Here is a 16,139-nt window from a genome sequence, read left to right as displayed (position 1 = left end):
CCGGATATCTGTGTGGCTGCCTCTCTGGCTTCCTTCCGGTCTCTGCTCAAATGCCCCTCCTCCAGGAAGTCTTCCCTGACCTCCCCGACTAAAACAGCACCTCCCACCTCTTCCATCCCCTTTACTTTTATTTTGCATCATAGCTCTTACCCCCTCCCCGGAAAAATAATCTAGATTTCTATGAAAATTTGCTTATTCGTGTCCTTTACTAGAGAGTGAGCTTCCTGTGGGGAGTGCACACTGCGGAGTTCCCCGTGTATACAGCAGTGCTTGGGATACAGTAGGTGCTCAATTACTGTTCTTTTTAAAAATTAAATTAAATTCTTTATTTTTTATTTTTATTTTCTAATATTTTTTAATGGTTATTTATTTTTGAGAGAGAGAGAGAGAGAGACAGAGTGTGAGTGGGGGAGGGGCAGAGAGAGAGGGAGACACAGAATCCAAAGCAGGCTCCAGGCTCTGAGCGGTCAGCACAGAGCCCGATGCGGGGCTCAGACTCACAGGCTGCGAGATCGTGACCTGAGTTGAAGTCGGACACTTAACCGACTGGGCCACCCAGGTGCCCCTAAAATTAAATTTCTTAGTGTGAAATAGACCCGAGATAAAATTTACCATGTTAGCCGTTTTTAAGTGTGCAATTCAGTGGCATTAAGTACATTTATGGTGTTGTGCAGCCATCCCCACTTTTCCACTTCTAGAGCTTTCTCACCATCCCAAACAGAAACTCTACTTTTGGGGCAGTCTTTTATCCAGCAGCCCACCTTACAGACCTCAAACCCTAGCCAACATTTCCCCTGTAAACAATAACTCAATAACTCTCCCCATTAGCTGACATGCTTTCGAGTGAATAAATGAGCGGTAGACGGATTAACTGAGTGCCTCCCACGTGCTAAGTGATGGGCAGCTCAGCCTTCCAACCATCTTGGAAGGTGTGTGTGGCCATCTTTGTTTCACAGGTGATCAGATGGACTCAGAGAGGTCGTAGGAGTGGGCTCTGAATTCAGATCTCCCACCTGTAGACAGTGACTGCCCCGTGGAGTAGCTATGCTGTGAGGACATAACGACACCGGCCCAGCGCCTCCCCCCCAGGCCTCCCTCGGTCCCCCTGTCTCCCAAGGGCGTTATTCGAGCCCCACGCTCCCGGAGCCCCGGCTCTGGCTGGCTGACCACCGAGCAGCCGGCACATTTGGGGGCCACAATTCCCGGTGCCAATATTCCGTTTCACCTGGAGCTCTTGGGGCAGGTGCTGGGAGAATGGGATTATTTTTCAACCTTTAAAATTCATCCGTACTCAGCCCAGTTTAAATGTTTACACTCCTCGTCATCCCTTGGGTCTCCTGTGTGGGCATGCTTTTCTTTTATCAGGCTAGCTCTGGGGAGGGATACTCTTGGGGCTCTTGGTCCCATGTAGTCCCCACCCCCACCCCTTCTGCCCAGGAGGGGGTGTGATTTTAGAGGGTGGTGACTTAATCCCAGGTGTGGGGTGGGACTGTAGCTCCTGTGTGACTCCAAGAGGCAGCAGGGCCGGCCCTGTCTCCCACCTGCGGGCAACTGGGGCCGGGCGCCCCCTTCCTGCCCTATGTGTGAGCTTTGTTCCCCGGCAGGCAGAACCTGGGGTCCTGGGCCTCCGGGCTGCATGGGTGGGAGGTGGTGGCGGCTGGGACCGTTGCACAAGACCCTCCCCAACCCCCCCCCCCCCCCACCCACCCCCCAGCCCCTTTGCATTTTCCTCCAGCCCCGTGAGCCGAGCACCGTCCGAGCAGACCCACCCGGCCCGGCCACAGCGTCCAGCTCGCCCCACGTGGCTTCTGCCCGCAGGCTGGGAGCTGCTCCCCCAACCCCCGCACCACGTTCAGGCCGCAGGAGGGAACTTCTCACAGACCTGTTCGGGGACAGGGGCTGGGTTTCTGCAGCAGGACTTGAAATTCAGCAACAGCGTGATCGCGGCTCCCAGTTGGTGCCAGGACCCCCCCCCCCCCCCCAACCTGGGGAGCCGGGTGCTTGCTCCCACGTGAGCACAGGTGTGCGAGGGGAGCTCATCCACTCTGGGGTGGTGTCCCCACCCTTTCATCAGACCTTAGTCAGGGAGTCATGTTCCCTGCCCTGGACGAGGCCTTGGATGGGTCCATGCTTGGATGGTTACCCTTATAAGTAGTCTGTTGTCATATACGCAGTAGTGACTGTCTGGTCCCAGGTGATGGTCCAGAAGCTGACCCAGAGTTGGCATTTTCCCTTCTTTGCCCCCACAGCAGCCTGCTGGTGCTGGAGGCCGACAGTGGGTAGGGGCTGGGTCTCTCGGCTTCTGCCCGCTGCCCCCAACCCCTGCCTGCTGGGAGGGCCACCAGGGGGATGGGCCACCTCCTACTTCTGGTGGCTTTTTCCACTCTAGGTGGACCTAGCAGGTAGATACAGCTGTCTGGTTCTCTTGTGGGTCCTTTCCTGGGTGTTCTGGAAGTTTCCTGCCAAACGTCTCATGCAACCCTTGACCCAGGCAGTCACAGCTGTACATCTGGTGGCTTTCCTGGGCCCTGGGTGCAGTGGCCCCCTGCTCCTGCATTGTCCTTGCCCTTCTGGGAAGCCAGCAGACAGGACTAAGATGACCGATGCCAGCTCTCTCCTGTCCCCAGGAGTCACATGGGCATAGGCCATTGTGTCCCCAGCACAGCCAGACCCCGACACCCGGCCTTCCCAGTCTTGGGTCTGGGTCCGCTGCCCTCAGGAAGTGTACTCTGGAGCTCTGCGAAGGTCACACTAGGCTTGGGAGGGAAGGTGTGGGTGGGGACCCTCCCCTCAGCACCTGCTTTTTCCCAGGAAATGTCTTCACCAACCCCCACTCCCATTTTTGACCCCTTTAAACATCTTGAGAAAGTACCAGGCCTGGGCCAAGTTCAAGGTAAGTCCCAGCTCTGCACACACCACATGGGCAGATTTTGGCAAGTTATTAATCCTCCCTGCGCCTCGATTTCTTCATCTGTACAACGGGAACAATGGCATCACTCCAGCAACTTGGGGGAGCTAAGAGGATTTAGTTCTGTGTGTAAAGTGCTAGAACACCTCCCACAAGTTCCAAGAGGGTTTACTATCACCGGGGCCTGTCCTGGTCCAAGGGGTCAGGTCCTAGAGCTAGTTCTCAGGGCCACACACTGTCCAGGTTCTCAGAGCTCCTGCTGCCTTCGCTGTCCTGATCCCTCTGTGAGTCTGTCTCTGTGAGTCCTACGACATTATCCCTGTTTTCCAAGGGAGGAAACTGAGTCTCAGGGGATGGGACTTGCTGCCTCCCACCCCAAGGGCCGTCACAGGCCACCGTGACCTGAAGGAACCAGGTGTCAGCATGGAGGGCTCAGGGGCCTCCCCAGAGATGGGACATTTGGGCGGAGACCTGGAGAACCATCAGAGTTGTCCGGGCGAACCCGGAAGGGACGGCACTGTGGTCAGAGCACTGTGTAGACGAGGCCCCTTGGTGGGGGAGGGAGCGTGTGCCTGCCTGAAAACCTAGGCTGTAGTGGGGAGCTTTTTCTGCTCGGGAAAAGTCTCCCCTTTTAACTTTTTCTGATCGGGAAAGTCTTCCCTTTTAAATGACCGTGCCGCCTCCAAAAACAGGTGATCTACGGAGCAGAGCTGGGTGGGTGGCTGTTCTTCGTTTTAAAGAGGCCGTGCCTGGCAACCCCTGTCCCAGTCAGCCCCTGCTGTGTAACAAACATCCCCAGAACTCAGTGGCTTCAAACAAGAAGCCTTTATTTTTGCTCCTGAGTCTGTAGGTCTAGTGGGTGTTCGTAGGCTGTGCTCACTCACACACTCGTGGTAGTTGTGGTCGGGAAGGTGCCTCTGCTGGTCCTGGTGGGCTGTGTCATTTTTGGGGGCCGGCTGGCTGTAGACTGGCCCGGTGTGGCCTCCACTGCAGTGGCTCATCCCTGCCGCACATGCCTCTCATCCTCCAGCAGGCTGGCCTGGGGGTTCGTGGTGGCACAGGGGTCCCAGAGAGCAGGCGCTGTGCGGCCTCGTGAGACCCGGGCTTGGAGCCAGAACCTCTCGTGTCCACCCTATTCTTTTGGCCGAAGCAGGTCACAGGCCGTGCAGGGCCAAGGGTGGGAAAGTAGGCTCTACCTCCGGAGGGGAGGGGCTGCAAAGTCACCCCTCCCAGGGGAACCCGGAGAAGGTGCTGGGGAAGCCCGCTCACCCAGTCCTGTCTCAGGCTGGTGCCCCGCTGCCTGGCCTCCTTCCTCTCACTGAGCTTCCTTCTGCGGCAGGCGGGCGCCTCTTCCCTCCTCTTTCTGCCCACACCTCCGTCCTCATCAGCCTGACGCCTCTGACGATGCTAATTAAAGGCATTGCTCCCATCAGAAGGATCGGGCTGGGCTTTCTGAGGCCTCCCCTCTGCCGTGAGCCCCGACATCTGATGGATCATTAATGGTGTCAACGGCACTTACGGTGACGGGTGGTGATGGACGAGCAGGGCAGGAGTCCCCCCCCCCATCCCCGCCACCCTGACAAGCATCTTAATCTCCCCTGCAGGTGTGTAGGCTTCTGCCAGAGTTTCCAGGGAACTTTCCAGGCCACAGAATCATTTGAATTTCACCTAAACCCTAGGAGAACTGTGGCCAGGCAGGGATGACAGTTGTGGCAACCGGGGCTCAGAGAGGGTGAGTGATTTGGGTGAGGTCACACAGCTAGTATACACCAGGGCTCGACTGGAGTATCTTCCTCTGGCGACAGTCACAGCAGATATCCTGGAGATCCGCGGGCTCCTGCCCCCACGTGGCACCAGCTGGAGCCACAACCCGGGGTGCAGCCCTTGTCCTCCAGGGCTGGCGTGTGTGGCCTCTTGTGTTAGCTCTGTTCTCCCTCTGTGTCAGTTATGGCAGCCGAGACAACGGGCCACGAGCTCAGTGGCCTAAAACAACAGAGATCCCTTCTCTCGCCGTCTGGAGGCTGGAAGACTGAAAGCAAAGCGTCGGCAGGATCGTGCCCCCCCCTGAAGCCTCCAGGGAGGAATCTGTCCCCCAGCTTCTGGTGGTGGCCGGCAGTTTCTCATGTTTCTTGGCCTCCAGATGAGTCTCTCCGGTCTCTGCCCTGTTGTCATATGGCCTTCTCCCTGTATGTGTGTGTGTCCCTGTGAAATCACATAGGCTTCTTGGTAGGACACCAGTCATTGGATTTAGGGCCCACCGTAGTCCAGTATGACCTCATCTTAACTCGATCATCTGCAGAGATGACCCCAATAAGGTCACAGTCACAGGAGGTTAGGACTTCAACATATTTGGGGGGGGGTGGACACAGTTCATTTACAACACCATCCCTGGCTCCAGTTCCCAATGTGGACCTTGTCACTTGGCTGGTCACATCCAACACCACCTCTGATTCTCCCTAAGCCCATACTGGGCCACAGTGTGGCTTTCTGGCTCCCCGGACCGGGTGGCTCTGGGCATCCCCTGCTGGCACTGCATGGTGGCCATTTCCAGGGAGGTGACAGGTGTCTCCTGGTGCCGTGGCCCAAGCTGCCTCTTCCAGCCTTGCCTTTTGAGGAGCTGAAGGAGAAGGAAGAGGGGACCTCTCAAGTGGGAAGGCAGCATGGGCTTTCGTGGGATTTTTCTTCACCCGTGACAGGGTGACTCGGAGCCACCACTGGCTTGTCAGGCGGCTTGGCAGCTCTCACTCAATGGCTGAGTGGCACTGTGAGACCCTGTGGTGTGGGTGCAGGGACACACTGCACAGGCCCTGCTGCATATGTGACCTTGGGCAAGCTCCTTGCCTCTCGGTGACCAAGGTCGCTTATCTGTAAAGAGAGAATGATGATAGGACAGTAGGACTGTTCTGAGATTGGATTTCTGGCCTCTGGAAGGCCTTAACTGAAATGTCTTCGTTTGCTTTTCGTTCTTGAGGAGTACGTCCACTGGATACAGAATTCTGGGTTCCCCGACTTTTGAATTCTCATTCAGCCCTTTGAACGTCTTCTGGACTGCATCCTTTCTGATGAGAAATCGTCAGTCATTGGAGGCCTGATGCCTCTGAATGTGACATGGTTTTCTTCCAGCCGCTTACAAAATTCTATCACTAATTTGGTCCTCAGTCGTTCAACAGTTAGGTGTGGCTTTCTTTGTATTTATCCTCTCTGGAGGTAACTGAGCTTCCGAAATGTGTCGCTGGTGTCTTTTCCTGTATGGGGGATTTTTTTTCAGCCGTTGTTCCTTGAAGTCTTTCTCCTACTCTATTATCTCTCTCTCCTCTCCTTCTGGAACCGCAATCACATGTGTGTTAGACATTTGACATTGACCTGCAGATCCCAGAAGATCTGTTCTTTTTTTTTTTTTTTTAATGTATTTTCTCTCTCTTTACTTTGAGTAATTTCCTTTGCATCCTTGAGCATAGTTACAATACCTACTTTAATTTTTTCATTTGCCAGTTCCAACATCCGGGGCATTTCATGGCCAGTTTCCATGAATCATCTTTATATTAAGTATGGGTGATGCATTCGTATTTCTTTGTATGTCTTCATATAATTTTGGATTCTGTCCTGGGCGTTGTGAATGATGACATTGTAGAGATTCGAGATGTTTTTTATGTCCCTCCAAGGAGCATTTTTTTTTTGTTTTATTTTGTGTTTGTGAGCAGTTAACTTGGTTGAACTCAACTGTAAACCCCATCTCCGGGGTGATGGACAGTAGCACAGCCTCAGGTCACTTCTTTTAGCCATCGCTGGGTTGCTTGGAATCTGTCATACACATGTGTGTTTTGTAGCCAAAGATTTGGGCAGAGTTTATATGCTGCATTTGGGGACTTCCTCAGTCACCCCCCCTTTCCAGAATTTACTCCCTCACTTTCCAGCTGCTAGGATTTCCCCAGTCCCTGCCTTCTGATTTATTGAGCCTTAAGAGTAGGACTTTATGTCTGAGTTTCAGTAGCCCCATGGCACAGACTGGGGCCTGTCCTCAGCCATACGAAACTTATCCAGTGAGTTTCAGTTGCTGATTTTTCTGTAGGTTCTACCTGTACTTGGTTCCCTCCAATACCTCAGGTAGTTGTGTTTTGTTGTTTCATCTGTTGAGGTTTTATCATCACTTGGTGAGAGAGTTGATCCAATAGGAGCCGCCAGCTATTTCCAGAAGCAAAAACTTCTATGGAGAGATTTAGAACAGTGCCTGGAAAACAAGCACTTTAAGAATGTGAGTTCATATTATTGACCACACTGCTGGTTTCCCTTCTGTGATCAAGGTGAGAGGCAACCTGGACAGGGACCACCCCATGTAAGAAGGGGTCCATATTCAATGAGGGACCCACAGTGAGCATGAGACTGTAGTTGTAGAAGAGACCACTGAACTGGGGGGCGGGGTGGTCTCCAGGAGGGCTTCCTGGAGGAGGTGGTATTGGGACTGGATATGTGTCAAACATTCCAAGATGAGAGACTTTCTGATTTCAAAGTTTTATTGATAAGAATTTCCAGCTGTGAGGGGAAGTAACCTTGCCTATGGCAACCCCTAGAAGATACTTCCTGTAGCAATAAATAGATGTGAAACACCCACCAACCTGAGGCCTGAGGGAGCGGTGCCATGGTCTGCTTGCTCCATAAGTGTTTGTGCGATGGGACTAGTGGGGCTGGAGGTCAGGACCCCCAAATCCGCATAGTGAAGTTGAGCCGCCATTCATCCCGCACACTTCTGGGCTGGCCACTGCAAAGTGCGTGGAGGCCAGAAGCAAGGCCGAGAAGGAACTTAGTTTCTCCCTGCAGTAAATTTTAGTAACTCATCCTTGCTCAGAGTCGCGATCCTTCCTCCTGGACCCTCACACCCCGTAGTCCCACTGGAGCTTCCAATCCCGGGCAGACGCTATTATAGCCAAAAAACTGAGGCTCAGAGAAGTGGCGTGACCAACCCAAGGCCACACAGCCAAGACGCTGGAGCCCAGACTCCAACCCAGGACTTCCGACTGGCCCGTGAGCAGCTCGGGAGGTTGTCCCCAAGCAGGTGCCTCCCCGTCTCCAGCTGCCAATGGAAAGAATAGTTGTGCCCCTCTCAGGGGCTGGCGTGAGTCTCAAAGGAGGCAGTGGATGTGAAAGTGACACATAAATTGTAAATTGCCCGCAGATGTTAGCGTCTGTTGCTGTGGAAACCGCCCAGCATTTAAGGACTGCGTTGGCTCTGGGCACCGGTGGTCACGTTGGCGTTTTAATTTAATAGCATTGTTATTCTTCCGTCATAAAAATAATATAAATTATGCATATGTCCAAACTCATCAACTTGGATACGTGAAATATGTACATTTGTATGTATCACTTATACCCCGAGAAAACTATTAAAAATACACATTCATTACAGAAAATTGAGAAAATGTAGAAACGTGGAAAGAGAAACAAAAATACTTTATTTCAACCACCCCAAAGCGCCCTGTGCCAACGTGGTGGGGAATCGTTTTTCGGCTTCTCTTTCCTCTGCCCGGTGTGTTTGGCATTTAGCACGGCTGTGATCATTGGTCTATATGATTAAAAACACTTTATGCACAATTTCGTACCCTGCTCTTTGCCCCTTAGGGGCTGCTGACACGACGTAGCGGGAACCCAGCTCTGAGGGCTCTGGTTCCGCCGGTCCGGGTTCAGGGCCGGCTGCCCCACGGAGGGCCCGGCCCTTTCCCAGCTCCGGGCCCCGCAGGCATTTACCTGTTCCCGTACAGCTGCTCTCGCTGTCTTGTCTTGTCTTTCTAAGTTCAATGAAATGTGCCTTTATCTTGATCGATGAAAATGTCCAGCCCATCATCCCGCTTCTCAACCACCTTTTCTCTTCTCTTTTCTTTTGCTGTCAAAGCCGACATTTACCTATGGCTCTGGTGGCCAGTGCAGGCCGGAAGCTGCCTCTAAAAGGCACTGGCTGGAAAAGCAAAGGGCGTTTATTGAATAGAAATGCAAAAATCACTTGAGGTCTTGAGTAAGAGGTGGCCAATGCTTTTGAGAAGCAGCAAGGAGCCCCGTGTGAGTGGAAGAGGAAGGTGGGCAGGAGGGGAGATGAGGCGGGGGGGGGGGGGGGGGGAGGAGAGGTGTTACCTTTTACTGAGTGAAAAACAAGACGTAACAACAAACATTTTTTTTTTTCCTGGCACATCTGCAGATCTGCTGAACTAGGCTGGGTTGGGCTGGGTAAGTGGGGAGGCAGGGGCCCTCCTAGGGGCTGACTCTGCTGTGTCCCTCCCCCTCCTCCTGGGACCTTGGGGCTAGCCCAGGCAGGTCCTTCTGGAAGCGGGAGGGGTTCTGGATGGTGGCTTGTCTGCTGGTGTCCCATAGGCCAAAGCAGATCACACGGCCAAGCCCAGAGTCCGGGAGGGAGGGGGTCTGGGAGGGGTCTGGCTGGGGCTTGCCCAGCCCTCAGTGGGGAGGCAACACGCGGGTGCTGGAAGGGAGTGACTATTTGGGCTTCCGATGGGGTCTGCCTCTGAGGACCAGAGACCACTCAGACTTTAGACCGCTCTGAGACCTTTGCTTTTTACCCTGAGGTCAGATGGGTTTCGGGTGGGCCCCCTCTTGCTGTGCTGGGGCTAGCTTATAGCAGGAGCAGGGACGAAGCCAAGAGGTCCTTTCGCGGGCTGTCAGAATCTTGCGGGGGCGAGAGGTGGGGAGATGTGGGTGGAGTCTGGGTGTATTGCAAAGGCTGAGCCAGTAGGACTGGACGCGGCAGGGGAGAGGGGTAGAGAGAAAGGGGTCACAGAGACTCCCAAGGCTGGGGCCCGACCGGGGCTGGGGGGTATGGAGCGGCCACCACCTGAGAGGGAGGCTGCAGAGGAAGGCTTCGGGAGGGAACAGCGTCTGGTTTTGTGGACCCGCGGAGGGTTTCGGGCATCACTCTGGCAGCTGTGGGAGAACCGGGCAGGGGCTGTGGTCATAGCTGCGGTTTGTCGGAAAGTAGGCCCACTGTGCTAAAGCTGGAGCAGAGATTCTGGTGCCTACAGAGTCCGGGCCAGGAGTGTGAAGCTTAAGGGGGCCCCACTGACGGGGGGCTCATGGGGGGCAGGGCTGACCACAGTTGGTCCCAGGGGCCCCCAGAGTAGGGCTAGTGTCCAATTTGTAGCCCAGTCTCCCGGCCAGCCCGTGAAACCCCCAAACTGCCTCTGGAAGCACGAGGGGGAGGAAGGTAGGAAGCAGGAAGGAGACAGAGTAAAGCCCATGGACGGGTCCCGCAGCCAGCGGGGAGGGGACGGGGGGACCACTGGCCCCTCGTCAGGGCACCTGACCCTCGGGCTCCTGCTTCCAGATGGTGGCACAGCCCAGGGGTGCATTCTGTGCGGGTGGGTCCTAGTTCTGTGGACCTGCGCAGTACTGGGGTCCTAACGAGCCACGCCTTCCTGTCTCTCCCCCCCATAGCTGATATCATCTCTACTGTTGAGTTCAACCACACCGGAGAGCTGCTGGCCACAGGCGACAAGGGTGGCCGGGTCGTCATCTTCCAGCGGGAACCAGAGGTGCGGCCGGACCTGGTGGTGGCGGGGGGGTGGGGGGGGGTGGGGTGGTGGCTACGCCCAACGCGGGCCCTTGCTCATTCTGCCCGGGATCCCTGAGAGGCACTCAGGACGGGCTGTTGTCCTGGCATAAGCCTGAGATTACTGCCCTGTGCCTGGGTGAGCCGGCGCTGTCCCAGCCAGAGGTGGGGGGACAGGAGGACTGGGTTTTCTGCAGGGGTCAGGCGGGGGTTGGCGATGAGGCTCAGCCCCAGGCCTAGCCCTGGTGAGGTTTGTTGTCCAGCAGAATTCCGGGTAAGACCGGAGTGGCCTGGATCAGCCTACCCGGGGCGGGGGGGGTGGGGGGGGGTGGGTACTGTTTCTGAACCCCTGAAAGAAACCTCATGATAAAAAGGCCCCCATTTGTTGAGTACCTACTGTGTGCAGTCCCCTTGCTACGCTCTTTAAGGACGTTTCTCATTCACTCTCCACTGCCCACCCCAGAGGGTGGGGACCGACACCCATTTGACAGATGAGGACACTTGGAGAAGTCGCCCAGCCAGTGAGCAAAGACCAGGGATTGAAATCAAGACGCCAGCCTGCCTCCAAGGGGTGGGAGGGGGGGCGGCATCCCACACACCAAACCCGTGCAGGGATTAGATGCTGAAGACAGGATGGTGAAAACCAAGGGGGTTGGGGAGGGGAGGGGAAAGGGAGAGGAGAAAGAGAAGAGGAGGAGGGGTGATTGAGAAGGAGAGAGGGGAGGAGGGAGATGTTGCAGACGCAACCCTGCTCCATCCAGTTCCGGACCCGATTGAGGTCAGACTTCACCGTGCTCACCCCCGTCAACCTCCTCACGACAGCCCCAGTGGCACAATCAGGGGCCATTAGTGGTCTCATTTCACAGATGGGGAGACCGGAGCTCAGAGGGTGTGAAATAGCTTAGCAAGGACACATAGCCAGAGAGTGGACAGCTGAAAATCGGTCACCCATGCACCGTGGCCAGAGCGTGCTGATTTCACGGGGACCAGGGTAGCCGGCCGGGGATCGCAAAGCTCCTTTTTGCAGAAAGAAATTAAATCGCAAGATGCAAGTTTCTCAACTCTGAATTTTTCTCCTGTTAATGGTTTTCTTTATCCTGGTCCCGCTGACCTTTGTTGTGGGCAGCGCTCACGGGACAGAAAGGGAGTTAGCCAGGCATCCAGGGGAACTTGAAAGCTTTCCGGAAGCAGAACAGGTGTGGAAACATAGCAGTAGATGCTTTTGGAGAAAGTGAACAGGAACCTTGAAATCGTGCGTGGCGGAATGTCTCCGCTTTGCTCCCAGGCAGGTTATACTTCTGGTAGAAGCTTCATGTTGTGACATAAACTGAAATCGTCTGCTGGGACAGTTGTCCCTCTGCCCGCAATGGATTCCCCACCGCACTGTGTTGAGGGATCTACTGCGAGGGTCCGTGTCGGGAGCTCGCTGCCGAAAACCGGGGTGGGCCTGCCGAGGAAAGTCGCGGGGACGTGACTGGCATTGCGGGATATTCTGCCACGGTGTAGTGTCTGTTCCGGAGCACGTTCATTCCTCAGGTCAGGCCTCCTGAGTTGGACACTCAGACTGGAGGAGCAGGCCAGAGCCTTGGCCTTGGTGTCAGACCTCAGAGGCACGGGTGACAGCGCCTAGTAGACACATGGCCTTGGGCGGGGGTGGTCAACTCATCTCCAAGCCTCCGCTTTCCCATCTGTAAAATGGGGAGACTCACGGTGCCCACCGCAGAGGGGCCGTAAGGCTAGAACAAGACGAGGAGTGAGAAGCACTTAGCTCAGCACATAGTAGGTGTTCATCAAATGCGATGAGGTAGCCCGGTTACTGTTGGTTTTACTTATTGGACAGAGAAGGAGACAGGGCTTGGTTTCCTTTGACCCTGGCGTCAGGTCTGCGAGCCCTGCTGGACACGGGCCGCATGGCAGTCGGGCTCTCTGAGGGTTTGGTCCATGCGTCCCTCACCCCTGCCTGGGGGTCTGCTCCCACCCCACCCCTGCCATCCTGGAGCTCAGGTGTCCTCGTCTGGGTTTTCTTGCAGAGTAAAAATGCGCCTCACAGCCAGGGCGAGTATGACGTCTACAGCACCTTCCAGAGCCACGAGCCGGAGTTTGACTATCTCAAGAGTCTGGAGATAGAGGAGAAAATCAACAAGATTAAGTGGCTTCCTCAGCAGAATGCCGCCCACTCCCTGCTGTCCACCAACGGTGAGGGGCCGCCCGCCTGTGCCCGCCCTGGGCCGTCAAGTGCTCTTTCCCACCTCGCTTAGGTTGTGAGCATTTTCCCAGGTCCCGAGAACCCCAAAATCATATTTTGAGCAGCGCGTGAATTCCCTGCGATGACCCCGCTGCGTCTTAGCCTTTTCCCGTGGCTGGACAGGAGGCTCGTTCCCACTATTCCAAGCAGCTGAGTCAGGAATGGCTCCGTGATGACTTTTGTTCGGGGCGCGTGGGGGGAGCTCGATAGTCCCAGTGAAGGAGGCAAGCTTAGGTCTTCTGCAAGAGTGCGGCTGCCGCTCTTGGGGGTGGGGTGGGCTGCAGGATGGGCACGGATTTAGGAGCCTGGCTGGCCACCTGACCCTTCCGCCCCAGGGAGAACGCGTGCGCCCCCAGGCCCCCGGCTTCCTGGCCAGACTCCTTGCTTCCCCGAGCCTCGGTTTCCCCACCTGGGCAGCAGGGTGGATGCAGCTCCCTCCCTTGTGTTGTGGTGAGGGTGATGGGAGGTGACGCCCCTCCCCCCCCCCCGGCACCCTGAGACCAGCCAGTCCTGCTGCCGTGTGCGTGGGCCTCACAAGGTGACACCACCCGTCTCCTCCATCAGAGCCCAGACTCGGTGCGGCTGCTAAGGCATCCTTGAAATGGCCCAGACTCAACCCCACCGACCCAGCCTTGTGCCCAAAGGCTGCCCTCCCTGCCCCTCGCCTGGCCAGCCGGCCCTATCCTCCTTATCCCTGAGACCTCCACTGGGTGTCACCTTCCACTGAGCCCTCGCCGACGTCTCAGCTGAGCCTGGGGTCCCTCCCTGCCCCAGGCCTGCCCTCCAGGAGCTCCCGCTGTCCTCGTCCTTCACTGTGCCACGTGCACGATCTGAGACCCCCTTAGGGGTGCCTGGCACGGGGTCATGTTCAGCCAGCACTGGAGCAGAGGCAGCGTGGACCTCCCCAAGGACGGGAGACCCTAATGTGGTTCACATCCTGGTCCTGCCACTTCCCCATCTGACCTGTGATGGGTGTGCCTGCCTCGCGGGGGCCCTGGGAGGACGGAGTGACGTGAGGCCACGGTGGGTTTCGAGCAGGGCCGGAGCTCCTGGGCCGTACACGTGGTTTCCCTCTACCCGTGGGAACAGGGTGTGTCATTCTCCTCCTGCCCTTCTGGAGGGAAGGCAGCTTTAGAAGCTCCCTACCCTCCCACTCTCAGAGCTGCTCACCCCCCCCCCCCCCACCTCCCGGGTTTAAATCCCAGCTGCTCCCTTTGCTAACACATGTCTTTGGGTACATATCAAGGGTTTAGTGATCTCAGTCATCTCCCTCTTCGTTCTCCTGAGCCTGACGGTGTGTGTTTGAGGCACAGGAGCGGCTGGCGTTCTCCAGAGAAATGGGCCCGAGGCGTGTGGACGGATGTAACATGTAGATATAGATACATAGAAAGAGGCTTACTTTGAGGGGTTGTCGCACATGATTGTGGGGGCCAGCAAATCCACAATGTGCAGGGCTGGCTGGAAGGCTGGAGACCCAGGGAAGAGCTAACGTGGCTGCTCGAGTCCGAAGGCCATCTGCTGGCAGAATTCCCTCTTCCTCAGCGGAGGTCAGTCTTTTGTCCTTTACGGCCTTCACCTGATTAGATGAGGTCCACCCACACAATGGAGGCCAGGCTGCTTTCCTCTACGGGTTTAAATGTTAATTCCATCCAAAAAAAAAAAACAAACCTTCTGAGCAACACGCACCTACGTTTGACCAGATACCAGGGTAGCCTGGCTTCGCCACGTTGACGTATAAAAGGAAGCATCACAGTTACTACATGGCCCTCCTGATATTCGTGGCAGGATTTCAGAGAAGTGAGGCCACTGGGAACCTGCCCTCTGGATGGGCGGGGCGCTGCTCAGAAATGTGGGTCACCCTCCTTTGTCTGCCGCTGCAGAGCCTAAAAACTGGGAAACTGCAGTCGTATGCTCTGTCTGGACGTGGCTTTAGACTTGGCCAGCTGCCCTCAGAGGTGCCTTCCCTTCTGACCCGGGAGTTGTCCCTTGGGATCAGTTGTGAGGAGGCAGAGATAGAGGACAGATACCCCATTCACGGCCACGTTCAGCGCATGGGTGCACAGGAGAAAGAACCTGCCTGTCCGAGAGCAGGACCCCGGTCAGGTGATTCCCGGATCAGCGCTCCCCTACCTCGTGGCCCGTTCCCTGTGCTGGTGTTCATCACGTATCCCGTTTCGTTTGCTTTGTTTTTAAAGATAAAACTATCAAGTTATGGAAGATTACGGAACGGGATAAGAGGCCCGAGGGATATAACCTAAAAGATGAAGAAGGGAAGCTTAAAGACCTGTCCACGGTGACGTCGCTGCAGGTGAGATGTGGACCACGGAAGGTTCCGGCAAACGGGAAGCGGTGCATGCTTCTGTTAAGTGGGGAGGATTTTAGGACTCGAAGGGCCTTTGAGATTTTTGCCAGAGCCGGGTTCAGGTCCTGGCTGGGCTGCTTACTCGTGGGGTGGCCGCGGGCTTTCTCCCTGCTGGAAGCCTCGGTTTCCCCACCAACAGAGCTGGGATGGTCATGTTTCTCCCGGAAGTGTTGTGCGGATGAGGCGGGAGTGATGCACGTCCAGGAAGCGCTTGTGAACTGCAGCTGTGGGTGCAGAGCAAGTTCTAGAACCCCTTGCTACACCGAAAGGGAGACTGAGGCCCAGAGAGAGGCAGCAACTCCCCCAAAGCCGCTGCGCCGAATGAGTGGCAGAGCCAGAAGAGGAGAACCTGGGAGGGGAGCTTTGTGTGGATTCCAAGCCCTTTGTCGAGGGACCGAGGGAAGCCTGGAAGGCACGGTTCTCCACAGCCGGTACGGAGGCCCGACCCAATGCAGTTGTCTTAAAAGAGGCCGGGGAGGCTAAGATGCAGGGCCTTGCTGAGGCCAACTCCTGTCCCCACATGCTTAAAAGGCAAAAGAGCTCCTCTTTCCTCCGGGGAGGGGTGTGAGACATGGCAGAAAGGGTAGTGGAGTCCCAGGATCTGGGTTCCAATCCTGCCTCGGCCACCTCCTGGCGGTGTGCCCCTGGGCAAGGCTGTCCGCCTCCACGAGCCTCCGACTGCTGATCTGGAATGAGAATAAGCACTTCCGTGGCGAGCGCTGTGTCGCTGCCTGTAATGACTCAGTCCTAGAACGTGGGCACATGATCATCAGCCCCGTTTTACAGATGAAATGAGAGCTGAATCCAAACCCAGGGAAGTCGGGCTCCAGGATGGGCCTCCCGGTCTCCTCCGTGAAGCGGGAATGAGGCCCCCACCTCATGGGAGAGCCACGGGAATGGTTAATGGTGTCCTGCTGGAGGGCTCCGTGAAAGTCTGCCCCTGTCCTTCTCCAGGGGGGCAGGAAGCCTGCTGAGGCCATCTCGGCTGTCCCTGGCTTCTAGAACCGAGCCTGGAACATAGTGGGTGCTTTGTTCACGTTTGTTGAAGGTGATGCTGGTGCACGGCTAATTTGGGTTT

The 16,139-nt window shown here is 56.0% G+C and overlaps 1 protein-coding gene across 3 annotated transcripts in view; it reads left to right on the top strand.

Moving 5' to 3' along the window:
- The window catches only part of PPP2R2C (protein phosphatase 2 regulatory subunit Bgamma), a 139,540-nt gene that overhangs the window by 73,920 nt on the left and 49,481 nt on the right, over positions 1 to 16,139 (top strand). For all 3 annotated transcript variants that reach the window (XM_058723151.1, XM_058723153.1, XM_058723152.1), the window contains exons 2-4: positions 10,340 to 10,437; positions 12,485 to 12,650; positions 14,895 to 15,007. In XM_058723151.1, coding sequence (XP_058579134.1) covers positions 10,340 to 10,437; positions 12,485 to 12,650; positions 14,895 to 15,007 — 377 coding nt within the window. The remainder of the gene's footprint in view (positions 1 to 10,339; positions 10,438 to 12,484; positions 12,651 to 14,894; positions 15,008 to 16,139) is intronic.

Source organism: Neofelis nebulosa, chromosome 3, assembly GCF_028018385.1.
Source record: "Neofelis nebulosa isolate mNeoNeb1 chromosome 3, mNeoNeb1.pri, whole genome shotgun sequence".
Lineage (NCBI taxonomy): Eukaryota > Metazoa > Chordata > Mammalia > Carnivora > Felidae > Neofelis > Neofelis nebulosa.
This window is presented reverse-complemented; position numbering and strand designations above follow the sequence as displayed.